This window comes from Zootoca vivipara, chromosome 13, assembly GCF_965207765.1.
Source record: "Zootoca vivipara chromosome 13, rZooViv2.hap1.1, whole genome shotgun sequence".
Taxonomy (NCBI): Eukaryota; Metazoa; Chordata; class Lepidosauria; order Squamata; family Lacertidae; genus Zootoca; species Zootoca vivipara.
The window spans coordinates 7524233-7548998 of NC_142596.1; the positions used below are offsets into that span (position 1 = coordinate 7524233).

A 24766-nucleotide genomic window follows, 5' to 3' on the forward strand; every position below is an offset into this window, starting at 1 on the left:
GCATACCTGCCAAGTTCCTGCCGGAAAAATAAGGGATCGGCAGACCGGAAGTAGCGCTGCTGCCATTTTGGAACTGGGTAGAGCAGCACCGGAAGTCGCTTCTGAGCATGCTCTGCCCAGTTACAAAATGGCCGTCGCACCGGAAGTCGCGCTGCCGCCATTTTGGAACTGGGCAGAGCAGCTTCAAAAGCCGCTTCTTGAGCATGCTCCGCCCTGTTTCAAAATGGCCGTCGCGCCAGAAATCGCTTCTGCGCATGTCCAGAGACTCCAGACAAGTGCAGAAGGAGCCTCCCCCGGCCGGTAAGTAAACCGGGGAAAAACAAAAAAATCCGTTTTTCCAGCTGGGAACGGCTGGAAAAACGGGGGTTTCCCGGGGAATATGGGAGACTTGGCAGCTATGGATTGTAGTCCAAAACATCTGGAGGGCCGAAGTTTGGGGATGCCTGGCTTAGACTCAGTACCAATGACTCATGGAAGACTCATCATATAAACATGGCCATACTTTGCAGAAACTTTTGATAGCAGTGCAGCACCCCTAAGGACATGACCCCAATCCAACCCCTCCTTGGGATGTAAAGTAAGCAAAACCTGGTCTGAAACAAACCTAGAGGGAAGCAACAGAGAGCAAGGATGGTGATCACAAATCCAGGTACACTCCCTGCGAAGTAATCCAGTACGGTTAGCTTGACGCAGACGGGCAGCAACTCTGAAGTCACTTGCTGGGGCTGAGGACATGGAGCACCTGGGAAGACAGACAAAGTGGCCGGGGCATTAGACCAAACTGATCACTTGTGCCCTCACCCACCCAAGAGTTCCTGAAGATTGCATAAATGCAGCAAGTATTTATCTCTCCCATGGTTGCAATTCATACGCAGACCCACCCCACTCCAGCGACGCTTTGATCTTATGTCAACTCCCATCCAGGCCAAGAGACAACTTGCTCCAAGTTCTCTGGCCAAAAGGGATGGAGCTCGCTTTGGCAATGGCATTTTTACTGCTTCTCTATCTCTCTAGCAGACAGAAAGCATCTCAGGTGATCTAGGTTTACAGGTGTGGGTACACTGAGGGGATAGTGTGTTGAAATTCTGGAAATTACTCCATACCGCAACAATGGACTGAAGAGATTGTGGCATCTAACATCAAAATAAATGACGCCGCTCTTGCAGCAAGATGGAAGGAATGTCATAAAAATGCTCCCACTGTAAATATCACAAGGTGCAAAAAAAACCAACCACCCCAAAAAGCCTACATTATTCCTTTTTCCAAATGAAATATTGATATATTTAAATTGCTTCAAGCCTTTTGAATGAGAGTGGATCATTTTCAATCTGGATCATATTCAGTCTGGTTAAAACCTCTGGCTGCATTCAGACATAGCCCAAACAACCACAGCTTAACGTATTAAAAACAACAACCCACACACACACCCTTGGGCTTATATGCTCCCATCTCCCCTTCTCTAACACAGCTGCAGGGAACAGAAAAGAAATATTCACTTTCTGTTTCAACACAGTTTGTTGTTTTGTTTCCAAACCATGACAAATTGTAGTGAGTTTTAATTCCAGATTATCTGAACAAGCAACACCAAACCATGGTGTCTGGTCCTGGTCTATTTGGATAAGTAGACAAGGGTTATGGAACGGATCCTGTGGGGTTGCTATACCAACTGGTCGACAGCCCAGAACATAAAACCCACCGTCGTGCAAGAAAAACACTTTTGCCTGGATGTCTTTTGACTCTGCATCAGTGACAGCTTCCAGGATGTCATGGAATGTGGTACTTTTAATTTCTTTAATCTCGTCAGAGGAGAATAACCTGAGAAAGGAACAAGGAGTCAGCAAAAGGGTTAAGTGAAGCCCCAGCCTGTTGTAGTCTGTGGGGTCCTGGGCAGAAGCGCACTGCTAGTACAGTACTTGATACATGATCCCTTTAAACTGGTGACCTATTTCCCCCTTCCCGATGGCCCCAAGCTTCAGATCCAAATTCCGTGCCAACAGATATGAATTATGCCATGTATGTAAAGGTAAAGGTAAAGGGACCCCTGACCATTAGGTCCAGTCGTGACCGACTCTGGGGTTGCGCGCTCATCTCGCATTATTGGCCGAGGGAGCCGGCGTACAGCTTCCAGGTCATGTGACCAGCATGACAAAGCCACTTCTGGCGAACCAGAGCAGCACACGGAAACACCGTTTACCTTCCCGCTGTAGCGGTTCCTATTTATCTACTTGCATTTTGACGTGCTTTCGAACTGCTAGGTTGGCAGGAGCTGGGACCGAGCAACGGGAGCTCACCCCGCCACAGGGATTCGAACCGCTGACCTTCTGATCAGCAAGCCCTAGGCTCAGTGGTTTAACCCACAGAGCCACCTGGGTCCCTATGCCATGTATGTACACTGTGCAAATTAAACATGTTTGTGCGTGCTTGGAATTTTTGTGAAGCTCTGAAATATGTAGGGGGCATCTTGATATTATGCAGGACATGGAAGCCCTGGCCTGAACCAATGGAGATGGCATCTTATGGCTTTGGAGATTTCACACTGCTCTGCATTTTCAAGTGTGCCTTTATAGCCATAAGGTCTAGAACCTCGGGCAGTAGAACCATGGGCAGTTTTGGGGGGGTTAAATGTTCAGGTGGCTGCACTTTACATCTAATATTCAAAATGTTGTGCTTGTAGAGATTTGCAACATGCACACAATCTTGCCATTTAACTATTCCTTGTACCAGCACAAAAGCTGGAGAATTTATCATACCATGTGCACCTCCTGAGTATATATGACTTTTAAGAAAATTAGCTTATTGATGTTGGCTTATTTTTTTTTATAAAAAGATATTGCACAGGGACGGTGCAGTTATGAAGTCAGGAGAGTTAAATCTTTCCACAAGCTAGTGCCTCAGTTTCAAGAGAAATACATTTTCCCATCACTCAGCCTGCAATTTGCTGCTGTGAAAATGTGATCCTTCCCACTCAGCAATTAGCACTGAACTTCCAACCCTCTCATATCCACAGCCCCAGTGTCTTTTTTCCCTTTCCTTTTAGAGTAGCTTGCCCCACTGCCCTCTGCACCGAGAAGATTTATCATTGTTGTCACAACAACTTCTAGGGCTGCTCATTCATTTAGACCAGGGTTGGGGAACCTCAGCGCTGGAGGACCAATATTGGTCTTACAGCCCTATCTGTCTCCACAGGCCACACCCACTTCCAAAAGCCAAACCCTCCAGGAGTGCTTTTGCCTGGCTGCTCTGTGTCTTTGAACTGTGAGAATGCCTTGTTTTCCTTGGTCCAGTATACCTGAAAGAGCGTCTCCTCCCCCATCGTTCTGCCCGGACACTGAGGTCCAGCGCCAAGGGCCTTCTGGCGGTTCCCTCGCTACGAGAAGCCAAGTTACAGGGAACCAGGCAGAGGGCCTTCTCGGTAGTGGCACCCACCCTGTGGAATGCCCTCCCACCAGAGGTCAAAGAGAATAACAATTACCAGACCTTTAGAAGGCATCTCAAGGCAGCCCTGTTTAGGGAAGCTTTTAATGTTTGATGAATTTCTGTATTTTAATATTTTGTTGGAAGCCGTGGCTGGGGGAACCTGGCCAGATGGGCAGGGTATAAATAATAAATTATTAATTTTTATTATTATTATTCCTGGATGCGAAAAGCGTGTCTGTGGGTACAGAAACCTCTCACCTCTGCATGACTGGAATGTAACTTACTGTATAAAGCTGCACCCACTTTTGCATCTGGCCCCACCCACCACTGGTACATGGCCCCTAGAAGGTTGCCCATGAGGCAATGTGGCCCTCAGGCTGAACAAAGTCCCCCATCCCTGACTTAGACAGGTATAGCATCGGGGCTTGGCGTTTTCAAGCATTTCCAAGGCTCACATCCTACTAAGAGGTCCACTGCCAATCCCTGGAGCCTCCTGGCCCCGCTGCTGCTGCTGGAGGAGCAAGGAGGAGGAGGAGGAGGAACAGCAGTAACCGCAACACATTTTGTTTGCACTCTCATCCTGCAAACAGGATGGTGCAGGTTTGGCCCAGACAGAAGGCAAGAATGGAAGGAAAAGGAGGAGAGGGAAGTGGCTGTACTCAAGCCCTTGCTGAAGGGCTCTCTCAAAACCTGAATGCCAGGGATGGGGAATCTGGCCCTCCTCCTTGGGGGGGGGCTGTATTTGAGACATTATAGAGCAGGGTGGGGAGAGAAACTGTGGTCCTCCAGTTTGCTGGACTACAACTCCCATCATCCCTGGCTTTTGGTCTTGCTGGCAGGGGATGATGAGAGTTCAAGTCCAATGACACATGGGGGGGGGGGTGGCCACATCTTTCCAACCTCTGTCACAGAGTATGGATCCCCATGATGCGGTTAAAGCATATTAAATGTACATGACTTCCCCCGGAGAGCCCTGGGAAACTGCGGATTGTTATAAAGGTGCTGCACACTGTAGCTCTGTGAGGAGGAAACTATGGCTCCCAGGAGTCACAAATATGATGTAAATTTGTAGTGTGAATCAGTCTACAGTTTCTGGTACTTGGTGGCAACAGCAAGAAATTTCCTCCCTCTTTCTGCAAGCTGGCCTTCCCGTTGTACATGCGCCCCATGCAAAAAGTTGGTTAGCTGTTACCCATTCTTGGTGTTTTCAAACCAGAACCGGTCTCCATCCCGTAAGCGAAGAAACTGGTCCTGAATGATGCTGCGGAAGAGCTTTCTATCAGCTTCCAACAGGCCCCCAAGCAGCAGTTCCAGGCGGTCTGTGTCACTGCCGTACATCTCTGCAAGTTCTCTGCAAAGCTGGGAACAAGCCGCAAGGTTAGGTTGTTGCATCAAGACGAGCGGGAGGCTTTCCAGGCTGCTTGGTTAGAGGCTGCATCGACACCGTACATTTAAAGCACATTATTTCCCCCTCAAAGAATCCTGGGGATTTTGTGAAGGCTAAATTACAGTTCCCAGGATCCTTTGGTGGAAGCAATTGTGTATACCATATGTATGGCATATACAGAAAGAGAGAGGCTGCTTTGAATCTGTCAACCAAAGCAGCTTCACTCTGATCATGCAGTAGAAGAACAAAAGCCTTCAAAACATTTTTCTGCAGGTGCTATGGAAGCAGTGCTACAGTGCTTGGTGAGAAAGTGCTCTGTGGCTTTTTTGAGCTTGTAAAGGTAAAAGGGCCCCTGACCATCAGGTCCAGTCGTGTCCGACTCTGGGGTTGCGGCACTCATCTCGCTCTATAGGCCGAGGGAGCCAGCATTTGTCTGCAGACAGCTTCCGGGTCATGTGGCCAGCATGACAAAGCTGCTTCTGGCGAACCAGAGCAGCACACGAAAACACCGTTTACCTTCCCGCCGGAGTGGTCCCTATTTATCTACTTGCACTTTGATGTGCTTTTGAACTGCTAGGTGAGCAGGAGCTGGGACCGAGCATCGGGAGCTCACTCTGTTGCAGGGATTCGAACCGCCGACCTTCTGATCAGCAAGCCCTAGACTCTGTGGTTTAACCCACAGCGCCACCTGGGTCCCTTTTGAGCTTGTACATCTCCCAAAGACCTTCCTTAACTTTGGCCCCTCAGATGCTGGACTACAGCAGGGCTAATGGCCAGGGATGATGGGAATTGTAGTTCAACAACACCTGGGGGCTGGAGACTAGGGAAGGCTGTCTTAAAGAGGGCAATGGGCAGGCCTGAAAGCTGTGGAGCGGTGAAGCTGACTTATACCGTAGTAGGTCAGATGATTTATATCTAGCAATGTCTGCTCCGACTAGCAACAGATCCCCAGGGACTCAAGGAGGTAATTCCCCCCTCCCCCATCTGATACATGATTTTTAAAAATATATAATTGGAGATGTCAAGGATTGAACCCGGGAGCTGATGCGTGCAAAACAGGTGCTCTTCTACTAAGTTGAAGGGTTGCAAAATTGTGAGGCTTTGCCTCTCTTGCAATGCTTCAGCTGCCTGAATTTTCTCAGGTAATGTCTGATTTTCTACGGGGTGCAGCACAGAAATGCAGGGTTGCTCTTATAGGCACTTGGGGAAATGCTCCATCTCCGCGGATGGTCCTGCTTATAGGAGACAAAATGCACCCTGTTTAATGCCCGGCTTATCTATGCCCCCACCCCCTACAACACCTCTGACAGAGTACCGTTTCATTTGGGTGGATGTCCTGCCACTTGGTAGCCACGGAGTGGTTGAAGAACTCCCTTGCTTTATTATAGGTAGTTAATCCAAGGTCCCGCCCACGGTGAATCCAGTTGGCTACGAAGTCCATGCGGGAGTACTTCAGGGTCCCGTACCAGTAATCTGGAGAACAAGTGCAACACAGGACCATCAAGGCACTGCAACACAGAAGAGTCCCTGCAGAGAGCAGAATGGTGGCCTTGGCAAGGCACCTCTGAGCGCTCAGACGGGCATCTGCTCTAGAAGGAACCCTTCTTCCACCTGCTTCCACATTAGGACTCCTTAGTGTTAGTGCCAAGGCATCCCTGTTCAGCTTTAAGCTGTAAGTGGAAATGTAAAAGTGGTTCCACGGTAAATGCTGAGCTTCCTCTCTATTGCAAAACTCGGAGCAGAGCAAATTTTAGAGGATGGCTAAATTTTAGTTTGCCTATAAAAAAAAAAGGCAAATCAAGTTCGCTTGCCTTTAAATGTGAACTGAATCAAGTTTCTCTGCCATCCTTACTCATAATAGGCCCACTGAAACGAACGGAGTTCATGGTGAATTAATAGACCTGGCCAGGTTCCAGCTGGTTTTTTGTTTTGCAATGTGAGAATTGGGTAAATTCAACTTTAAATTGAAATTGAATCAAATTCCTCTCTCCATCCCTATCTGATAGTAAGGGAAACCTGATCTGAGGGGACATTTGAGGAGAACAACAGCAGAAAGAGTTAAACTGTTCCCCCCCCCAACTTCCCTGTTGTACCAAAACTTTGCAAAAAGGGTGAAATGTCTCAATATATTGCAAAGCAACCTAAGGCTCATTGCAAGGGAGAAGGATTCCCACCTCCCTTCTGTGACTTGAAGTGAGGTCAGTCCTGTGGTTTTCCAAGCCAACCCAATGTAAGGAGGCATGGGTGCCAGGTTTTGCCCCACTTTGTTTGTGCCCAGTGCAGGCCTGTGACATCTTTTTTTTTTTTTTTTTAAATACATTTTATTCCGATTTTCCAAATTCAACAAATTAACAAAACCAATCTTTTATACAAAATCTTATATTCACATTTTTTACCTTGCTCCGCCGAGCTATGACTTCCCCCCCTCCCTTCATGCGGTTTTCTTGTTAATTCCCTTTTTTGCAGTTCCTTTTTTAACATATTGGTCAATTCGTAAGGTTTATTTTAATCCTGCGAGAGTTTTTAATGATCTACAGTTTTTCTCCATATAGTCCACATATTTACTCCAGTCCTTTTGAAACCTTGTCTCCCCCTGGTCACGAATCTTGCATGTCAATCTAGCAAGTTCAGCATAGTCCATCATTTTTATCTGCCACTCCACAATTGTAGGTAATTCCTGTAGTTTCCATTTTTGGGCTAACAAAGTCCTAGCCGCGGTTGTTGCATACATAAACAGTGTTTGATCTTCTTTTCTAATCTCTCCTCCTATTATTCCTAACAAAAATGCTTCTGGTTTTTTTGGGAAGGTATATCTAAACATCTTTTTCAATTCATTATATAAACTTTCCCAAAATCTTTTAACTTTTTCGCATGTCCACCACATATGATAAAATTCACCATCTTTCTCTTTACATTTCCAGCAACTTTTATCACTCATTCTATACATTTTAGCTAACTTAACTGGAGTTAAATACCATCTGTACATCATCTTATATACATTTTCTTTCAAGGCAGTACATGCTGTAAATCTTAAAGTTTGATTCCATAGTTTCAACCACGCATCATATTCAATATTATGCCCCAAATCTTTTGCCCATTTAATCATCACTTCTTTTGTCAACTCATCTTTTGTATACCACTCCAACAACAGATCATACATCTTTGTCAAAAGCTTTGTTTTGCCTTCTAGCACTTCTATTTGAAATTTGGATCTTTTATCCTCAAAACCTATTTTTCTATCTTCTTTAAGCACATCATTTATTTGATGGTATTCTATCCATCCTGTTAACACTCCTTTAATGTCCTCAAAAGGTTTTAAACTCCATCCTTTTTCAGTTTTCGTCAAGATTTCCTCATACGTGGCCCGCCTCTTTTCCATATTTACTTTCTTAACTGTTAATACCTCTGCTGGTGAGACCCACCAGGGTGTTTTAGTCTCTAACAGCCTTTTATTTCTTTCCCACACCTCGTACAGAGATCTTCTTATCACATGATTCGTAAACCCGGTATGTGATTTCTTTTTGTCATAACATAAATATGCATGCCATCCAAATCTATTGTTAAAACCTTCCAAATCTAACAAGTCCGTATTCTCTAGAGTTATCCATTCTTTTATCCAACAGATACAGGACGCTTCGTAATAAAGTCTCAAGTCTGGCAGGGCGAATCCACCTCTTTCTTTCTTATCTACCAAAATCTTATGTTTTATTCTAGGTTTTCTCCCCTGCCAGACAAATCTTGATAAAATCTTTTGCCACTCTTGGAATTGCCTCGTACCTTTAACCACAGGTATAGTTTGAAATAGGAATAACATCTTAGGTAATACATTCATTTTTATTGTTGCAATTCTTCCTAAGAATGACATTTTCATATTAGTCCATCTTTCCAGGTCTTTCTTTATTTCCTTCCATACTTGTTCGTAATTATCACTGTAAAGATTAATATTCTTTGCTATCATCCATATTCCCAAATATTTTACCTTTTTAGCCACGTCGAGTCCATGTTTTAACTGTAATTCCTGTTTTTCTTCTTTCGACATATTCATTGCCATAACCTTGGTTTTTTGTCTATTTAATTTGAATCCTGCCAATTGACCAAATTTCTCCATTACTTCTATAGCTTCTGCAACACTTTCCTTTGGATTTTCCAATGTTAAAACTAAATCATCTGCGAAGGCTTTCACTTTAAATTGCTTTGCACCTACCTTAATACCTCTAATTAGGTCTCTTAATCTGATCAATAATATTTCCAGGACCATGATGAACAATAACGGTGATAAAGGGCAACCCTGTCTAGTTCCTTTTGTGATTTCAAAATATTCTGTTAGGGTGTTATTAATTATCAATCTTGCCTTTTGCTCTGAATAGATCGCCTCGATCCCATTCACGAATGTATTCTTCCCAACCATTGATTCCAAATTCCTCTTCATGAATTGCCAAGATATATTGTCAAAAGCTTTCTCAGCATCTACAAACATCAAGACAGCTGGTTTATCTATCTTGGTCTCCAGATATTCTATTACATCTATTATGTGTCTTACATTATCCTTTAGCTGTCTACCAGGAAGAAAACCAGCCTGATCCTTATGTATTATTTGATTTAAAACTTCTTTCAATCTCTTGGACATTATATCTGCAAAGAGTTTGTAATCATTATTCAATAATGAGATTGGTCTATAATTTTTGACTTCTAAGCCATCCGTATCCGGCTTTGGGATCAATGTTATGTATGCCTCTTTCCATGTATTTGGGATCTTTCCCCCCAACAGAATATCATTCATCATTTCCTCTAAAACTGGAACCAACAGTTCATTCAGTACTTTATAATATTTCGCCGTTAAACCATCTGGTCCTGGTGCTTTACCTTGTTTCATTCTCCCTATTGCTTGTTGTAATTCTTGTGTCGTTATCCTGTTATTTAGCTTTTTCCTCTCTTCTTCTGGAATTGGTTTCAATCCATATTTTCCTAGATACTCACTGATCTTCTTCTCATCTTCTTTCTTTTTGCAATACAAATCCTTATAGAATTTTTGAAAGGTTTTCTTAATCTCCTTTGAATCTTCCGTCGTTCCTCCCTCTGTTTTAATCTTAGTTATTATGTTCTGATTTTGACGTTTCCTTAACTGCCAAGCCAACAGTTTTCCTGTTTTATTCGCCGATTCGAAATTTCTTTGTCTCATTTGTTTTATTTTCCACTCAATCTCCTGATTGATCAACATGGAGAATTGTGTCTGTAACATCTTTATATTATTCTTTATTTGCTGATTCTCGGGTTTATCAATCAGGTTCTTCTCATTTTCCATGAGACATTTCAAAATTTCTTCTTTCTTCCTTTCTTTCTTTCGTTTCAGAAAACTGTTTTGCTGTATTAGAAAGCCTCTCATCACTGCTTTACTTGCATCCCATACCATATCCAGTCCGGTATCCTTGTATAAATTCCAATGAAAATAGTCTTTCAGGGTCTTCTTAGCTTTCGAGACCACCTCTTTATCATCAAATAAATCTTCGTTCATTCTCCACCTGAAGGACTTTTGGTCTTTGTTTTTCAATTCCATGAATATAGAGTTATGGTCTGACAGTGTACGTGGTATTATCTCTGTTTTACTCACCCTGGGCACTAGTTCCTTGGAGATCCACATGTTATCTATCCTTCCCGAACTCTGATTTGGTTCTGAGAAGAATGTAAATTGTTTAGTTGTAGGGTGCCTCAGTCTCCAAATATCCACTAGACCCAGGTTTTCTACTAGTTCAAAGAAGGATTTTGGTAATTTACCTTCATTCTTCCTTTTCTTGGTCCTATCCAATTCTGGCACTGTCACTCCATTGAAATCGCCCATAAGCATTATCTTTTGATCCATATATTCAGTCAACCTTTCCTCCAGATTCTTGTAGAATTCAGCCTTATTTTCATTCGGTGCATAGATTCCCACCACTAACATTTTTTCTCCCTCAATCGATATTTGAGCCGCGATTATTCTTCCTTCTTCATCTTTAAAAATCAATTTCGGATCTAATTTCTCCTTTATATACAAGACCACTCCTCTCTTTTTCTTTTCCATCGAACTTATAAACTCTTTACCCAACCTTTTATTTTTAAGAATATAACTATGTTTTTTTGCCACATGTGTTTCCTGAAGACAAATTATATCCAAATTCTTCTTCTTCAAAACATGATCAATTTTATTCCTTTTAGTCTTATTATTCAAGCCATTCACGTTCCAGGAATGTAACTTCAATGCCATTTTACTTCCTACTATCAGGAAGAGCAGAAAATTATTTTACTAAACTTGGTCGGGTTCTTTATTTAAATCCTTATCTTCTTCTTCTTCTTCCTCTCTCTCTGACTCTTGATCTTGGTCTTCTTCCTCTGCCTTTTCTTCTTCTTCCTCTCTTCTCTTTCTCCTCCTTCTTTGTGGTCTTGGGTCTTCTTCCTCTTCCGCTGTTACTTCTGCCAGAACAGCTAGTTCTGGGTCCAACTCTCCCAAAAATTTTTCGTACTTCCTCAAGAATTTTCCGATATCCTGTATACTTGTCAGCACATGTCTCTTCTCCTTATAATGAAACATCATTCCTTCGGGGTATTCCCATCTATGTTGAATTCCATTTCTCTTAAGCAAGGCCACCATTGCTTTATAATTGTCGCGTTTTTTCAAAAATCTTCCTGGTATCTCTTTAAACACAATTATAGGCTTACCACTGATGATTAGCTTGTTGGTGAAACTCAGTCTTAAAATCTCATTTTTCATCTCCATTGTATTGAATATCACCACACAATCACCAGGTGCTTTCCTTGCTTTGGCCTTTGCAGATTTCACCTTAATTCTAAATACATTTACAATTGTCTGACTCACTTCTTCATCTGTTTTTCCCATCCATTTTGCCAATTCAGCAATTATTCTCGATTTGATATCTTCTCCCGTTTCTTCAGGAATACCCCTCAATTTCAGATTCAACTGTCTTTGTTTCATTTCTATCAATGCCAAATTGTCAAGCATTTGTTCATGTGCCTTATCCAGTTTTTTCACTTTGTCTTTCACTTTATCCGTTTCCTTTTTAACCTCTTTTACTTCTTTTTGTGTCTTCTTAATTGAATCTTCCATTGTTTTGGATCTCACTGACAGATCTTTTATCTGAGTCGAAAGCTCTCCCACCGCTCCTTCAATCTTCTTGTCAATCTCTCCCAATTTCTTATCCATTCGCTGTTCACTATGTTTAAATTCATCTTTGATTTTTTGCCATAAAGCTTCTAGATCTTTAACTTCTTCTTGTTTAGAGCCTCTTCTGTCTTTCGGTGTGCTTGCCGGCTTCTTTTCCTCTTTACCTGCCGCAGGCCTGTGACATCACATGTGTTGCGCATGTGTGACATCATGCGACTGGAGGAGGCCTGTTGTGGCCTCCAGAAGGCCAAATGGGGTTGTGGCCTCTGGAGGGCCTGATGAGGCCCACTGTGGCTTCGGGAAGGCCTGATGAGGCCCGTCACGGCTGCGGGAAGGCCTGCCTTGGGTGGTAGCAATGAGCCTTCGGGCCTTCCCCAGGCCCCGGCAGGCCTTCCCATAGCCACGATGGGCCTTTCCGCAGCTGTGGGGGCCCCCGTTGGGTCTTCCGGAGGCCACAATGGGCCTCCAGAAAGTAAGGAGGCATGTGGTGGGGGGACGTAGTGGTGGCGTGTGGAGCCACTCCAGGACCTCCTGGAGTTGGCCGCCCCTCTCATCAGCTGGCACTCCACGACTGAGCATGCTGACGTTGGGCACACACGCACCCGGCACAAAAAATTGTGGGTGCCCTGCCCCTTCATGGGGAATGTTGTTGGGGCTGGAGCACCCACAGCCCCGCACAATTGGCGTCTATTTAAGGAGGGAGAAGTCAAAGCTCCATATGTTTTCAGAGAAGCTTGCGTGTGGAAAATCCCTTCACTTTCACTGAGCCTCAGAGAGATTTGCAACACACTGAAATCTTTCGCTGTTTTGCAAATCCCTCCCAGTTCAGCGCAATGCCAAGTCCTCACTCTCTCCAGTTTCAGCCTAAGGATGTAGAGCAGGCATGTCAAACCTGCGGTCCTCCAGATGTTTTGGCCTACAACTCCCATGATCCCTAGCTAGCAGGACCAGTGGTTGGGGAAGATGGGAATTGTAGTCCAAAACATCTGGAGGGCCGCAGGTTTGACATGCTTGATGTAGAGAGAATCGATTACATGCATTGTTTGCATTTCAGTGCAACAAGGAAGCAGAGAGAGGCAAAACCTGGGCTGTAAATGTATTGAAGGAATGGACAGGAGAGTAAGAGATGGTGATCTACACCAGTTAGGATTGTCCTGGTCTTCCATTCTTTATATATATATATTTTTTTTAAAAAAAAAGGCATCTGAACAGCACTGTGATGGTAACCCAAGTCTGCTGAGCTCACAAAGTAACCCTTCCTAGAATGATCCTGAGCAAAAGATTCCTTGCTTTTTGTTGCTTTTCTTAGTTTGGGATCAAATTGTTTTGCAATTAAAAGAGAAAGAGAGAGAGGAAAGGGAGAAGGATTAAAAACTGGCAGGAATAAAGGAAGAAGGAAAAATCTACCTTGGAGATCTTCAACTACTATGTTGTCTTCCTTCTCAGCAATTTGAGAAGCCATCCCCAGCAGCAGGTCAGAAACATCCTTATCTGTTTTGATATTGGGATTCTGAACAGGATAGATGAAAAGACACAGCATACAGCATCAGCATCCCACAAAGCTACATCCATTGCGAGTTCTGAGCTAGTATGAGCAGCACTGCAGGGAAGCCGCCAGTTCAGATCTTTAGATCAGTAGCCTGGCCCACAGCTAACAGAGACCAACACAACCTTATTGAAAACATTATTTGAGTCCAGAGTTGCTACATGCCTTGCCAAGGTCACCTGCTTAACCAGTGATAAAGGAAGCTGGGAATTGTGGTCCTGAGAATGCTGTTGGACTCCCATCAACCCTAGCCAACATGGACAATGGTTAGGAATGATGGGAGTTGTAGTCTATTAACTGCAGGAGGGCCATAGGTTCTCCATCCCTGGTCTATGCTGACTGGCAGTGACTCTCCAAGGTTTTGGACAGGAGTCTCACCTCAACTTGGAGGTGCCAAGGATCAAACCTGGGACTTTCTGCATGCAGAGCATGTGCTCTACCAGTGACCAATGGCGACCAACAACAGAAACCAATTTACTCTATTTATTTTCCTTTTAAGTGGTGTAATATGTGCCTTTGGTTAGAAATTGATGCTTAGTTGCAAGCCCCCTACCTCTCTGCTCCAATAGCTGTTGCACAACCGGAGTGCCGGGGAGCGGGTGCCATCTCTGTTAATCACTTCTCGGAAGTGACAACTTGAGTTCCTGAAAGAAAAGCAAAAGAAGTGAAACTATGCTCTAAGGAGGAAAGGTTTGATATCCAAACCCATGAGCATAGGAGCCCCTCCAGACGGGTGTCCCCAGGTGTAACCTGCAACATGCTATTGACACAGCTATAGTGCATTGGTGGTGGATCTATGCAGGATCTATGCACGTCATTCCACTTTATTGGTTGTTCTGTGATGCTTCCCCAGGTTATTGCATTGTTGCCATCTGGAGGTCTAGGACTCGGATTGATTGGGAACGGAGCTGTATGTCTGCCCTGAAATTTTGGCAGCTGCAAACTGTATTGAAAGTAGGGTCACACGCAACTCCCCTAATAGCACAATGAGCTCAAAACATCGTGAATGCACAACAAAAGATGTTTGGAGGGGCCCTAGGGAAGGCAGGAGGGAGAGCGGGAAAACCAAACAGGGCTCCATTGAACAGAGTGAGGAAGAGAACACAGCAGCCGTATCACGTCAACATCTAAAGTGAGCTCTCTGTAAGACCATTAAGTTGAGTCTAAGATTACCTTACTGCACCAACAAAAGCAGACAGGTGGGGAAACTTTTTAATAAACACACGCTCATTGCATTGCATTGCATTGCTTCTTAAGAGCTAAAGGGGTTTCTTGCATGAGTATTGCTTATAACAACCCTGTGAGGCAGGAAAGCATATCAGTGAGGGGTTTGAACTAGGGCTGTCCAGAGTCACTCATGCTTCATTCAAAGACATACCTGCCAAGTTGCTGTCGGAGAAATAAGGGACCGGGCAGAAGTAGCAGACCGGAAGTAGCGCTGCCGCCATTTTGGAACTGGGCGGAGCATGCTCAGAAGTGACTTTTGATGCTGCTTTGCCCAGTTCCAAAATGGCCACCGCGCCAGAATTCGCACTGCAGCCGTTTTGGAACTGGGCAGAGCAGCATCAAAAGTCGCTTCTGAGCATGCTCCACCCAGTTCCAAAATGGCTGCCGTGCCAGAATAAACCGGGGGAAAAAAAAACCCCGTTTTTCCAGCTAGGAACAGCTGGGAAAACGGGGATTTCCCGGGGAATACAGGAGACTTGGCAGCATGTTCAAAGAGCGTTCATCAACTGCAGTCTCTTCAGAATGCAGCAAGGCAGATTGCCACCCAGTGAATACTACCTGGAGCATGTAACTCCAGCGTCATTCCATCTGCATTGACTACCTACAGAATTCAGGGCTCTTTTCGGTGGCAGGTGTCTCCTATTTTCCCCCCTGCCCATGCCAATACTTTTGCTGGCACCCATGGCATTTTTATAAATATATGAGTTCCGGTACCTCATTTTTGGTATTAAAAAGTACTATTATTTTTATTACCTTTGGAGGCCCCCCACAATCTGGTAGCAGAATATCTCAAGGACCTCCTCCTCTCATGCAAACCTATCCATGCACTGACACCAGGGCTTACAATGTGACCCTCCACTGTCAGCGATAATAGCAGGCGGTTGGGGCATGAGAGGGCCTTGCAGATATAAAGCTGCCTCATACCGAGCCAGATCCTTGGTCCATCTGGATCAGAGCTGTCTGTTATGATTAGCAGTGGTTCTCCGGAGTCTACTCAAATTGGTGGTGACTCTACAGCAGTGGTCCTCAACCTTGGGCCTCCAGATGTTTTGAGGCTACAATTCCCATCATCCCTGACCACTGGTCCTGCTAGCTAGGGATCATGGGAGTTGTAGGCCATAAACATCTGGAGGCCCAAGGTTGAGGACCACTGCTCTACAGGATCTCTCCCATCACCTGCTGCTAGATCCTTTGAGGTGGAGGTGGTCAGGAATGGAACCTAGGGCCTGGCACATGTGAAATGTGTCTTCCATCGAGGCTGCCATTCTACAGTTGGCATGCATGGCCCAAGCCTCAGAGGTCTGCTCATCCAACTGATGTATCAGCCAATCCATAAGAAGGCTAGAAGTAAGGCAGATTCCTACCTCATGTACACGCCAGGAGGGACCATGGTGCCCAGAAAGAGCGCTGTAGTCACTACAAATTCAGGCGAGATCCTAGCATCCACATGCTGCTTGTAACCTGAAACAGAGATGACAGCTCTGAATTACAATATTCAATGAATGGCAGGGAGGGTGACTACAGCAGGATGATGCCCCACTACTCCATGGAAACACTCTTTGGACAGAGTTTGCATATTTGCTTAATGAAATCTGTAGTTTTATGGTGCAGAGGCATGCAGAATCCCCAAATACATTTCAGGCTCCGCCTGCTCTATAGATTTAAAACACTGTTCTACCACTTTAAATACTCATGACTTCCCCTCTAAGAATTGTAGCTCTGTGAGGGGGTCTTATCTAACCAACCTCAGTCTTCTCAGAAGTAAAGCCCCACTGAGTTCAGTGAAATGCACTCCCAAGTCCGAGGTTAGCATGCATAGGATTGTAGCTTCAGATTCTCTTGCTGATTACAAAGATATTATTTGTCACTGGGTTATTTTGTACATGTGTCCAAGCAAGCCCTTCTTATACCTTTTACTATTCCTGATATTCCAGTCCCTTTCCTTGATATTTAGTCATTAACCTACATACCCTAAACTGCCCCCCACACAAAAGGGGATGAATTATTAATTTAAAAATGGAAATAATTAGCATAAAAAATAAAGAAAATTTGTTTATTAACATGCTTTCTTATTGATTGATTTGGTTTGACTTGTTAGCTGCTTGCTACCAAGGTCTCCAAGGGGAAAGTGGTGGTTCAAAACAACAGCCAAAGTTTGAGTAAAGGTGAAAACTGGGAGGAAAATGGTGGTTTTAAGCAACGGGAGAGGCTCAGGTAAACCCCAAGTGGATTTATATTTATTTAAACACATATGCACACCCACGCCCCAAACCCCACACACTAATAGCAGAATAAAATCAGCTCAGTCCACTGGCCCCCATTGAACAGCACCCGCTTACACATGCCATGATTCCTCCTCCTCACCTGCATAAGGTTCAGCAGGGTCATTCCCAACGAAGGCTGGCAGCCATTCGTAGAGCACAATGTTCTAGGGAAACAAAGAGGAAGAGGCAGCTGTGACGCACAGGAAGTTGCTCCACGCCCAGTCAGACTATCTGCTGTGGTAGCTGGCGCCCATTGGGAGAGGTAGGGCAGAAGGCAGGAAGACCAAGAGCAGGTGGAGCCAGAGCCAATGGCAGGAAGAGCCACCCACTGATTGGTTGTAAATAAAAGGGCACTCAGAGGCGATTGGGTGAGATCGATGGGACAGTACCCCATTAGCCCTAATGGTCCGCAATCCACTGACTAGTTACCGTATTTTTCTGTGTATTGCCTGGCTGGAATGTGTCTTTAAACTCTGAAAATGGCTTTGCTTGCCTGGCTCAGGGTGTGTAGAAATTTGCTTACTGTAGTATTAAGGAGCTAGCTGAAATCTCTGGAGATACCGATTCCAAGGAAAGGGGGTAGATTTAGTTTTGAGGGTGGGAACAAAAAAGGGGGGAAAGATTTTGAAAATTAATTATGAATATTTTTGGGTAAAAGGTTAGAGAATATTGGGTAATAAAGGTAAAGAGAAGTATGAAGGGTAAACGTTAAAATAAAGTTGTAAATTGGAAGAAAGAATGTAATATTAGATTTGGAAACTGCAATAATTAGTGATTAATAAGGAACTCAAGAAGGGGAAATGAGGAAGTCCGAAATGTGTAGATTAGAAATTGGGTAATAATATGATTATGTCTTTTTATTTTTATTTTGGTTTTTTCTTTCTATTTTTCCTTCACTCTTTTACACGAAATGATTAAGAATGATTTAAGAATAAGGTTAAGAAATGGGAGATACTGTAAGATGTAATTTTATGATGTTTAGGTAAGATGTGGAAATGGTAAGAGTTAATTATTAATAATGACTGTAAGAAGGGGAAGTGAGGAATTTTGGAGATAAGATATTGCTATTTTTCTTTTCTGTATTTTTGTGTATTTTTTTCTTTTTTAAATTTTTCTCTTTTTTCCTTTCCTTTTTTGTTTTGCTTTTTCTATGTAAAATTCAATAAAAATTATTTTAAAAAAAGAAAGAAAGAAATTTGCTTACTGTATACAGGTAAAATCTGCATGCATTGCTCTACCTGCTTTTGGCTCTAGTCTTTACCCACAACTGCCATGTAGCCCCTGAAAGAAATGCAGACCCCAGGCTGAAAAAAAGACTATCCACCCCTTCTCTAAGGTCTGAGGAAGAGAAAGGATTGCCCATCACCTGGAACCTGTTAATTTTACCTGGACATGCCAGGAATCAAATCTGGAATCTCCAGCATGTCAAACACATGCTCTGCCACTGAACTGTTGTCTGTTGCTTAGAGACAACAAGGACACAAATTACAGTCTAGGGGTTTATGTGCCCAGAGAGGTTTGCTGGATGCCTCCCCCCTCCCCCCCTGGCCACACACAGTCTTTCTTCTATGCCTCGCTCACCTGGTAAGTGGCAATAACCCACTTGCGCACGTGCTGAAACACATCTTCATCAGACCAACCAGGATGCTCTTGGGCGAGCTTTTCTGCCAGGACGTTGTGGTAGCGGAACCAGACGATGCTCATTGCTTGCAGGAACAGGTCTGCATTCCCTTTGGCATTTCCAAAGTCTAGAAGACAGAGAGAAAAAAGAGCCAATTCTAAACTTACTTCTGGATCCTAAGAGCCGATACAGACCTGATGAGAGGAGTGCACCAAGTAAAAACAAGTAATGAATGTTGGAAATGTAAGGAAAGAGAAGGAACGTTTTATCATATGTGGTGGGAATGTAAGAAAGTGAAAAGCTTCTGGGAAATGATATACACTGAAATGAAAAAGATGTTAAGATATACATTTATCAAAAAACCAAAAGCTTTTCTACTTGGAATGGGAGAGGATATTAGTAGACAAGATAACAAACTGTTTTTGTATGCAACAACTGCAGCAAGATGTGTCCTTTTGACCTTCAGAATTTGCCATGCTGCCACTTTCAAACTAGTGATTCTCCAATGCCCATTGAAAAGATACAGGACCCTAAGGGCTGTGCAACATTTTCTACCTGTCTGTGCACTGGGACTGTTTGCTCCCCTTATAGGGAGGTTTGAAAATGTTTAATGTTTTGTTATGTTTTTATATATGCTGGAAGCCGCCCAGAGTGGCTGGGACAACCCAGTCAGATGGGCAGGGTAATAATAATAATAATAATAATAATAATAATAATAATAATAATAATAGGTGCATTTTTTCTAGAAAAAGAGGTGTCAGAACTCACCATGAACACTTCCCGTGTTCTCTTATAATGGTCATAGCTCCCACCTGAGAGGTGCCGGAACTTTCTTTTATCTTGTGCAGAAAATTATGGCTGAGGGCCTGAAGAGATGAACCCTCTCCCCTCCCTATTTCTGTTTTCTCACAGGCTCTCAACTTCAGATTGTATCCAAAATTACTCAATAGAGCAAACGGGGCTCTGGACCACCAACCTCCGTCTGCTCTCATTGCCTGTCAGCTTAGTCTCAGGGCTCATCCCCACTGACCTTTCCTCCGCACGCTCTGGGCATAGCCTGTACTTTAAAGCTCCATGTTCGAGTGTCCTTTTTATTGCCTTGGAGCTTTCCCTTCAAAAACCCACTGTTTAGAGTTGAATCCGAGCAAACAACAATCTGTGGAAACCACGAATTGCCGTCTGTTGCGTTTCAGCTTCAAAGAGTTGGTTTTTCGCAGGGAAAGCTCCAGTGTGAAAAGAAGAGAGCTTTAAAGTGCCAACCAGTGCCTGAAAAGAGAGGGACAAAAGTTAAGTGTTGCCCCTTGTAGAACTCAGTAGGGAAGAGGAAACAAAGCTAGAATCGGTTGACCCTGCAGGCCATCGCCTCTGGTGCCCCCTACTGTTGTCCTCCTGGCCTTCCACCCTACCAGTCCCAAATGGGCACCAGCTGCCACCAACCTTCCTTACCAAAGAGTCCTTGTGGTCCACTTTGTCCTGTGGACGGATCCAGAGCCTTCCACATCAAGCTGTTTGCCTTTGTCTGCCTTGGGAAACCATATTCTCCGGAGAGCAGCTTCCCTCGTGAGAAACTTCTCAGAGAATCACTCCAGGAATGGGATGAGCCATAGACGGCACTCCCATCGAGCCACCCTGTTACCCCATTTAGCTGGTGAAAGAGAGAGGGGGTGGAAGCAGGTGGGTTAGTTCCTTCCAAATCATGGGTAGGCAAACTAAGGCCCGGGGGCCGGATCTGGCCCAATCACCTTCTCAATCCGGCCTGCGGATGGTCCGGGAATCAGCGTGTTCTTACATGAGTAGGATGTGTCCTTTTATTTAAAATGCATCTCTGGGTTATTTGTGGGGCCTGCTTGGTGTTTTTACATGAGTAGAATGTTTGCTTTTATTTAAAATGCATCTCTGGGTTATTTGTGGGGCCTTCCTGGTGTTTTTACATGAGTAGAATGTGTCCTTTTATTTAAAATGCATCTCTGGGCTATTTGTGGAGCATAGGAATTCGTTCATTTATTTTTCTTCAAAATATAGTCCAGCCAGGATAGTGGTCCGGCCCATGACTGAAAAGGTTTGCTGGCCCCTGTTCTAAATCTTTGGCCAGGGGCCATCAGGCATTCTCTACCACAGAGGCTTTGTGCAGGGTGGTGAACGGACAGAAGATTTAGCCTATCATACCCTTGCCACAGGTAGGTAGCCGTGTTGGTCTGAGTCGAAGCAAAATAAAAAAATTCCTTCAGTAGCACCTTAAAGACCAACTAAGTTTTTATTTTGGTATGAGCTTTCGTGTGCATGCACCCTTCTTCAGATACACTTGAAACAGAAGCAACCAGACCCTAATATATCTTCAGAGGGTGGGGGGTGATGGGAATGGGTGATTGGTCTTTAAGGTGCTACTGAAGGAATTTTTTCATACCCTTGCCAGAATGACTGTACTATAGATATACTGCCAGGTTATTGCAATCGAGTCAAAGGGAGATGAAAGATCCTCAAATGCAACCTATTGCTGTTGTTGTTTTGATGGACTGCTTAATAAACTTTTAAATAAGGTAATTCAAGCAAACGGGGAAAAGGTCAGTGGTGGACATCAGCTTTGCATGCAGAAGATCCCTGGTTCCATCCTGGCATTTCTCCATTCTTACGTTCAGTACGCCACATTTCCTTATCAATTTGCATTGGTCCTTTGCGAACACTCACCAGCAATTTAGAGTGAATTTCTCCTAATATAAGCGTTTGCATGCAATTTTGCCTGACATACACATTTTTGGAGAGCAATTCACCCTAACGTAATGCATTTGTGTGTGCTGTTATCACTAGTCTTAGCATTTTTAATGCACACTTCACCCCCCCCATGTGTCTCTTTGAACTACTGTACATCAGTGAGGCCAAGAGAGGGTGGGGTTGTCATCTGGGCAGCACAGCATCTCCATACACACTGCTCAGGCTTGTGCCCCAGGGAGGTCACTTCAGTGCTGCTAATGCAGCGGTTTGACTTCACCCCCCCCTCCAGAGGTGCACTTCATTGTCTCTCAAGACAGATGGTTGCCCAACAACCATTGTCCCCATACAAGCATTTCTGAACACATTATTTAGCTGGGGAACTGCTAAATTCAGATAAGGGCAAATTTTGAAGGATGGTTGGAATTTCAGTTCTCACGTAGTTTAGGAAAGGCAGGCAGATTCACCTTTTGAATTTCTCCCCCATCCTTCCTCACTAGCACTGCTGATAGCCTTTCAAACAGAGGACTGCTCTCTGCAAAGATTGACATCTTAAAACCATCCCCTGATTTGCCCATTCTGTTTATTCATTTTAGTATACTTTCCTTTTCAAAGGCACACTGTTTTATTTTTGAAACGTCCTGGGCAGAAAACTGAGCAAATCATTGCAGAGCATTCCTTTCTGCATCTAGACACCACCCTTAGCGACTGAATCTGACTGCTCTCCCAGCAATGCTGCCGCTGCATGAATCCTCTTATACACGCCCTATATTTGCCCTTTTCCCCTGTGAAATGTACTGTGCCAACACGGGCAAAGGGATATACATTGATATGCAGCCAGCTGGATTTTACCTGCTCCCGGGGCCTGTTGGGGCTTTGTCCCGTACCTGGAGCCCATTGCATTCGCTGGAAGGGCAGGACAACATCACCTGAGCCAGCAGGGTCAAACACAGGGTCTCCTTCAGGGATCTGTATGTTTAGGAACTCGGCAGGGCAGCCGGGCTTGTCGGCTTCCAGAATCTCCGAGAGCACATGGAAACCTGGCAGACACCAAAAGGGAAGGAACCAGCAGAGGGTGGATGAAACATGACATCTAGCGAAGCATGACACCTACAAAATTCAATTCCGTGAATTCACAGGGGCTGAAACCACACTCCACGAAAATCCTGCCGCGACTTCTCAAGAGTGTTGCATTTAGAGAAGCTTCAATATTTGCCAGTTTCAATGCACGCTGACCTCTCATTTAGGTCCGCAAATAATGACATATTGGAGATCCCGAGTCAAAAGGTGGTTAGGCTGGCCTCGACCAGGACCAGGGCCTTCTCAGTACTGGCCCCGACCTGGTGGAACGCTCTGTCTCAGGAGACTAGGGCCCTGCGGGATTTGTCATCTTTTCGTAGGGCCTGCAAGACAGAGCTGTTCCGCTTGGCCTTTGGACTGACGCAGTCTGACCCCAGGGTTACCCTCCCCTAAGGTTTTATCTTATAATGGTTTTATCTTACTTGTAGATTTTTAATTTTAAAATTGAATTTTAACATTGTATTTAATCTGCATTTTAATTGAATTGTTTCTTTTATACTTGCGTTTATATTTTTGTTGTTAGCTGCCCTGAGCCTGGTCTTGACTGGGAAGGGCAGGGTATAAATATTATTATTATTATTATTATTATTATTATTATTATTATTATTATTATTAAGCTGCAGACCAGAACTTCAGTTACACACCGGAGTGTGCGCAGTTCCCCAAATGAGCCAATGCAGTTCTCCCCTGCTAACCTCAAAAAAGTATCAAAATATATTTTAGAATGCATATTTGGATAGAAAGTATGTTCCTAAAAAGACCTACATTAGATCCCAGTATGTTTCCCAGCACAATTCAAAGTGTTGGTGCTAAACAGCCTCGGTCCTGTATACCTGAAGGAGCGTCTCCACCTCCATCGTTCAGCCCGGACACTGAGGTCCAGCACCGAGGGCTTTCTGGCGGTTCCCTCCCTGCGAGAAGTGAGGTTACAGGGAACCAGGCAGAGGGCCTTCTTGGTAGTGGCGCCTGCCCTGTGGAACACCCTCCCATCCAATGTCAAGGAAATAAACAACTATCTGACTTCTAGAAGACACCTGGAGTCAACCCCGTATCAGGAAATTTTTAATGTCTAATGTTTTACAATTTTTTACGTGGTGTAAACCGCCCAGAGTGGCTGGGGAAATCCAGCCAGATGGGTGGGGTATAAATAATAAAATTATCATCATCATCCTCCTCCTCATCATCATCCATAGCTGCCAAGTCTCCTATTTTCCCTGGGAAACCCCCGTTTTTACTTACCTTTTCCCGGTGGTCCCCCGTATCACTTCGCCTCCCGTTTTTCTCCGTTATTTTCTCCTGCCGGCGGCCATTTTTTTTTTTGCCCTTCTATGGGCACAAAAGCCGCCGCCGCCTGCTTCCAAAGTCGCATCTACGCATGATCGGAAGTGCATAGATGCGACTTCCGGTGTCGGCGGCGGCCATTTTGGTGCCCATAGATGGGCGGGTCGACACCGGAAGTTGCGTCGATGCACTTCCAGTCATGCGTAGAAGCTACTTTTGAAGCCAGCGGCGGCCATTTTTGGTGCCCATAGATGGGCGGGTCGACACCGGAAGTTGCGTCGACGCACTTCCGGTCATGCGTAGAAGCTACTTTTGAAGCCGGCGGCGGCCATTTTTGGTGCCCATAGAAGGGCAAAGCGACACCGGAAGTTACGTCGACGCAACTTCCGGTGTCACACGGCTGCCGGTCCCGGATTCTGCAGTCCGGGACTTGGAAGGTAAGCATCATCTTGTCCTCCTTGCCTCAGGCACCAAAAAGTCTTGAGCCAGCCCTGCTCACAGAGTGTAATCCAGCCACATGCCATCATATCTCATTGCCTCCTTGGTGGATCCCTGAGGAGTCTCTTCTCCTCAAACAATGATTCCATAGACTATCCAATAGTAACAAGGGATACTTTTCTGTGGATCAATTTCAGTGAGGTTGAATAATGTGTGCATAACTTTTTGAGTCTCTTTTAAGCCCAGTTTTTAAGGCTTGGCAATTTCCCCCAAATGGGAGCAGACAGAAATTATTACAACCCCTAGAAAGAGCTCAGCCAGTGGCAATTATGAAGGAAATAATTATCGGTAGCGGCGGCAGCAACAACGACTACTACCACTATAATAATAATAATAATAATAATAATAATAATAATAATAATAATATCAAATTTGACAAAGGAAAAAGGAAGAAAGTAAAAGAAAACAACAACCCAGGGATGTTTAACATAAGGAGGTACCCACACAAAAGAGATGCTTATAAGAAATGTGTTCAAATGTGGTAAGAACATGTGAAATTATTATTAATTGTTACTAATGTTACTATTACAAACTAGGTTTCTTATCCACCTTCCACAATAAGTGAAGGGACAGCAATTTAAAA

At 44.3% G+C, this 24766-nt stretch overlaps 1 protein-coding gene across 2 annotated transcripts in view; it reads right to left on the reverse strand.

Annotated features, from left to right (window-relative positions):
- DUOX2 (dual oxidase 2) overlaps positions 1–24766 on the reverse strand; it is a 70686-nt gene that overhangs the window by 27166 nt on the left and 18754 nt on the right. For both annotated transcript variants that reach the window (XM_060282514.2, XM_088656646.1), the window contains exons 5-15: positions 22177–22364; positions 20065–20263; positions 18579–18745; positions 17098–17161; positions 16098–16194; positions 14060–14150; positions 13368–13470; positions 6120–6277; positions 4610–4776; positions 1697–1815; positions 605–742 (exon numbers count right to left, since the gene is read on the reverse strand). In XM_060282514.2, coding sequence (XP_060138497.2) covers positions 605–742; positions 1697–1815; positions 4610–4776; positions 6120–6277; positions 13368–13470; positions 14060–14150; positions 16098–16194; positions 17098–17161; positions 18579–18745; positions 20065–20263; positions 22177–22364 — 1491 coding nt within the window. The remainder of the gene's footprint in view (positions 1–604; positions 743–1696; positions 1816–4609; positions 4777–6119; positions 6278–13367; positions 13471–14059; positions 14151–16097; positions 16195–17097; positions 17162–18578; positions 18746–20064; positions 20264–22176; positions 22365–24766) is intronic.